General features: G+C 42.1%; 1 protein-coding gene across 1 annotated transcript; it reads left to right on the top strand.

Moving 5' to 3' along the window:
- The first annotated feature begins 726 nt into the window (after positions 1-726).
- On the top strand, positions 727-4,700 carry LOC138338604 (uncharacterized). The gene is made up of 9 exons (XM_069289581.1): positions 727-908; positions 1,164-1,308; positions 1,372-1,917; positions 2,862-3,102; positions 3,144-3,241; positions 3,304-3,467; positions 3,595-3,842; positions 4,316-4,373; positions 4,475-4,700. The coding sequence occupies exons 1-9, from the start codon at positions 727-729 to the stop codon at positions 4,698-4,700; spliced, it is 1,908 nt and encodes a 635-aa protein (XP_069145682.1).
- Positions 4,701-5,146: the final 446 nt, after the last annotated feature.

The following is a 5,146-nucleotide window of genomic DNA, read 5'->3' on the forward strand; positions in this document are numbered from 1 at the left end:
GGTGCCATTTTGGAAATTATACACTTAATAAAAATTGAAGTATTTCTTTCTGTTGCTTATCTCATAATATTAGATGGTTGATGGTAAACAGTTAGGTATTAACGAGGATATTTTATAAGTACGTTAAGAAGATAAAAGTTTTAAATTTTCCACAAATTTCAACCTATGTAAAGTAAGAATGACGTAAGTAGGCTTGTCTGCAAACTCTGAGAGGTTAACGAGGTCGGTCTCGTCTGGATCTAGATTTCAATTATGACAAAGTTGGCATTAGAGTACTAGATTAAATTCATAGAATACTGAGTTCAGATCAACCACATTGAGTGGTTTCTAAGTCATGGTAGTGAAGTGCACCACTATTCTGGATTAGAGACTGCATGATGCGTAGGAAAAATCTCGCTTCTTCTGATCTTATCATGCTATTTCCTAATGTATGAGTTCTTTGTGTTATGATCTTGTCTAACATCAATCCTTGTAGTTTTTCAGAGAATGAACACTTGGAGAACTAAGGGCCAGAGGAGGGGAAAAGCAGTTGCTAAGGGTAATCAAAATACACCCCAGGCTCCAGCTGAAGGAGTGGCCATGCCAGTTAACCCAGCTGGGTTGATTGATGATGAGGTGAGGGAATTTTTGGATCAAATGGAACAGTCCATTACAATGCAGGCTCAGGCTATGACTGCCTAAGTCAACCGCCAGGATATTCAGAGAGAAAACCCACCGGCTCGCAGCATGGATGATAGGCTGCGAGACTTCACGGGGTTGAACCCTCCTATTTTCATAGGGTCTAAGACATCACAAGATCCTCAGGAGTTTGTGAATGAAGTACATAAGATTCTGGTGGCTATGGGGGCTATAAATACTGAGAAGGCTGAGCTGGCTTTCTATCAGCTCAAGGATGTTGCACAGACTTGGTGCAAGATATGGCAGGATAGCCGTGTTTTGGGTGGAGTGCTAGTCACTTAGGAGATGTTCAAGACCCCATTTCTTGAGAGGTTCTTCCCAGAGAGATGAGGGAAGCCAAGGTTGAGGAGTTCATCAACCTTAAACAAGGATCTATGATAGAGGGAGTGTTTCCTGAAGTTTGTTAATCTATCAAGGTATGTTGCTTTCCTTAGTAGTTAACAACAAGAATGATAAGGGTACTGAGCTTTGTTTAAATTATCCAGGTATGCTGCTTCCCTGGTGTCGAACAGCATGGATAAGATAAGCAGGTTACTGACAGGAATTAATGGAAACCTAGAGGAGGAGTATCGTTCTGCGATGCTCCATGATAATATCGACATTTCCAAGTTTATGGTGAATGTCCAACAGGTAAAGGACATCTCTAAGAAGAGACGTGTTCTTTATGTTAGGAGGCGTAGGCCTCAAAATTAGGCAGATCCCAGCCATGGAGGCCACAGAAACAATTTTGGCGTTTGTGAGAAGCCCAGTTTCAAGAAGAGGCAACAGAGTTTGGGGAATTCTAACTCTCAGAGGAGTAAAACACCTAGAGGAGGCAGACCTGAACCCAAGAGGGGCAATGGAGGTGAGATACAGCGTCCTAAGAAAAATTGTGCTAAGTGTGGCCGAGCTCACAGTGGAGAGTGCAGACATGGCACTAATGCCTGCTTCGGTTGTTGTAAGAGTGGACACATGGTCGGAGACTGTCCACAGAACAGAGGTCAGGCTAGAAGTAATGCTCATCCTAGGCCTAACCCACATAGTATAGCAGCAACCAAGCCTCCCAAGAGGAACATATTCTATGCCCTGAAAGGCAGGGAGGAAAGGGAGAAGTCCGCTAATGTGGTCATAGGTATGCTGCAAGTATTCACAACTTCTGTTTATGCTCTACTTGATTCAGGATCTACGTTTTCCTTTGTGACTCCTCTTCTTGCTATTACTTTTGAAATACTACCTGAAGTTTTGCATGATCCTATAGTGGTTAGTACGCCTTTAGGAGAAAGTGTAAGAACTAATAGAGTATACAAGGATTGCCTAATAGTTGTATGTGGTAGGACTATGTGTATGGACTTGGTTGAACTACCCATGCATGATTTTGATGTTATTCTTGGTATGGAATGGCTTCACAGTTGTTATGCTTGCTTAAACTGTCGTAGTAGAGTGGTGAAATTTCGCTTCCCCAGTGAATAAGAGTTAGTATGGGAGGGGTACAATTCGAGTCGTCCTAATCCTTTGATTTCAAATCTTAAGGATAATAAGTTGATGTCCAAGGGGTTACTGTGTAATCTTGTGAGTGTTAATGATTGAGATCATGACATTCCTTCCATAGACTCAGTGCATGTAGTGAATGAGTTCCTAGATATGTTTTATGAAGATTTGCCTAGAGTCCTTCCCCTTCGAGAGATAGACTTTTGTATCGACTTAGAACCTGATACTAAACCAATCTTAATTCCTCCTTATAGAATGGCTCCAAAAGAACTCAAGAGTTGAAGTTGCATTTAAAAGATCTCATGGATAAGGGTTTCATTCAGCCGAGCATATCCTCGTTGGGCGCTCTAGTGTTGCTTGAAAAGAAGAAAGATGGGACCCTTAGAATGTGCATCGATTATCGGTAGCTCAATAAAGTCATTATATAGAATAAGTATCCACTTCCAAGAATAGATGATTTGTTTGATAAGCTCCAAGGGTCTAGTTTCTTCTCTAAGATAAATCTTCCTTCAGGGTATCATCACCTTAGGGTTAGGGATGGAGATGTCCCAAAGGCAGCCTTTCGGACCCGTTATGGTCATTATGAGTTCTTGGTTATGTCATTTGGTCTCACAAATGCACCTGTTGCATTTATGGATCTCATGAGTAGAGTCTTCTGTTAGTACCTTGAATTTTTTGTCATGGTATTCATTGATGACATTCTCATCTACTTTAAGACCAAGGAAGAGAATGAACAACATTTGAGACTAACCTTGCAGGTACTTAGACAACATCACTTGTATGTCAAATTCAGCAAGTGTGAATTCAGGCTGAGATCAGTGACCTTCTTGGGTCATGTTGTATCGGATCAAGGTGTTGAGGTGGACCCCAGGAAGACTGAAGCTGCTAAGAACTGGCCAATCCCCTTACTCCCATTGACATTCGTAGCTTTCTGGGATTGGCGGGTTATTACCGCAGGTTTATGGAGGGGTTTTCTTCCATTGTTGTGTCACTGACAGCTTTGACGAAGAAGAAATCCAGTTTGAAAGGACGGAGACTTGTGAGAACAGTTTCCAAGAGCTCACTTCAGCCCCGGTTCTTACTTTGCCTAAGTGTGGTGAGAATTACACTGTCTATTGTGATATATTTAGGGTTGGTTTGGGTTGTGTTCTTATGCAGGCTGGTAAAGTGATAGTCTATGCTTCCACACAACTCAAGGTTCATGAAAAGAATTATCCCACTCATGACCTGGATTTAGCAGCTGTGGTATTTTCACTGAAGCTATGGAGGCATTATCTGTATAGAGTGCATATTGATGTGTTCACAGATCATAAGAGTCTCCAGTACGTGTTCACACAGAAGGAGTTAAATTTATGTCAGCGGAGTTGGTTAGAACTGTTTAAGGTTCATGACATGAATGTGCACTACCATCCAGGTAAGGCTAATGTTGTGGCTGATGCTTTGAGGCAGGATGAGCATGGGGAGTACAACCCACATTGAGGACGAAAAGAAGAAGTTGGCAAAAGAGGTACACACACTAGACAGACTGGTTGTGCGATTGGCTGACTCTACTAGTGGTGGTGTTTCAGTTCATCCTAGTTCTGAATCATCCTTGGTAGTTGAAGTCAAGAAGGGTCAGCATCTTGATCCTGTGTTGATGGAGTTGAAGGACTTAATGTCGTTAAAAATGAATGAGTCTTTCGCTTTGGGAGGTGATGGTATACTTAGATACAAGGACAGGCTGTGTGTACCAGATGTAGATGATTTACGGACCAGGATTGTGGCAGAGTCGTAGGGTTCCAGATGTTCCATACATCCAGGTTTCACCAAAATGTATCATGATCTTAAGCAGATTTATTTGTGGGATGGTATGAAGAAGTACATTGCAGAATATGTGTCTAAGTGTGCTAATTGTTAGCAGGTTAAGGCGAGCATCTTAAGCCTGGTGATCTGACTCAGATTATTAAGGTTCCAACTTTGGAAGTGGGAGGCCATTAATATGGACTTCGTGGTTGGTCTTCCAAGGACTAGAAGGAAGCATGACTGCATATGAGTTATTGTGGACAGATTGACTAAGTCTGCTCTCTTTATCCCTGTGAAGTCTATCTAAAGAGCTAAAGATTATGCGAGACTTTTATATTGATGAGATTGTGAAGTGGAATGGGATTCCTTTATGTATCATTTTGTATAGCGAAGCTTAGTTTACTTCACATTTCTGGAAATCTTTCCGGAAAAGCTTGGGTACGCAGGTAAAGCTTAGTACCGCCTTTCATCCTCAGACTGATGGGCAAGAAGAGAGTACCATTTAGACATTGGAGGACATGTTGAGGTCGTGTGTGATTGACTTCAGAGGTAGCTGGGATGAACACCTGCCTTTGATAGAGTTCTCGTATAATAATATCTATCACTCTAGCATTGGGATGACACCGTTTGAGGCATTGTATGGTAGGAGGTTTAGATCTCCAGTTTGGTGGTTCGAGGTTGGAGAGTTATCCATTTTTGGTGCAGAGATCATTCAGGAGGCCCTAGAGAAGGTTAGAGCGATTATGGACAGGTTGGCTACTGCTTATAGCTGACATAAATCATATACATATAATAGAAAGCGGCCCTTGGAATTTGATGTTGGTGATCAGGTTTAATTGAAGATATCACCTATGAAAGCGGTGATGAGATTTGGTAGAAAAGGGAAGCTGAGTCTGAGGTATGTGGGTCCATATGAGATCCTACAACGTGTGGGTGAGGTGGCCTATGATTTAGCATAGCCAGCGGAGATAGCTTCTGTCCATCTAGTCTTTCATGTCCCTATGTTGAAGAAGTGCCAAAGTGATCCAGCATCAATTCTACCTGTGGAAGGTTTGGGGTTTGATGAAGAATTGTCTTATGAGGAGGTACCTGTTGAGATCTTAGACAGACAGATCAAGCGACTGAGGAACAAAGAGATTCCCACAATGAAGGTGTTGTGGAGAAATCATCTTGTTGAAGGGTGCTACGTGTGAGGCTAAGGTCGACATGACATCCCGCT

The sequence above is a fragment of the Solanum lycopersicum genome, chromosome 9, assembly GCF_036512215.1.
Source record: "Solanum lycopersicum chromosome 9, SLM_r2.1".
NCBI classification, from domain to species: Eukaryota; Viridiplantae; Streptophyta; class Magnoliopsida; order Solanales; family Solanaceae; genus Solanum; species Solanum lycopersicum.

Coding starts and splice junctions, on each gene's coding strand:
- LOC138338604 (XM_069289581.1), top strand. CDS start 727: ATGGATGATAGGCTGCGAGACTTCACGGGGTTGAACCCTCCTATTTTC. Junction 1,309..1,371: donor TTATGGTGAATGTCCAACAG/GTAAAGGACATC, acceptor CCTCAAAATTAG/GCAGATCCCAGCCATGGAGG. Junction 3,242..3,303: donor TCTTACTTTGCCTAAGTGTG/GTGAGAATTACA, acceptor GTTCTTATGCAG/GCTGGTAAAGTGATAGTCTA.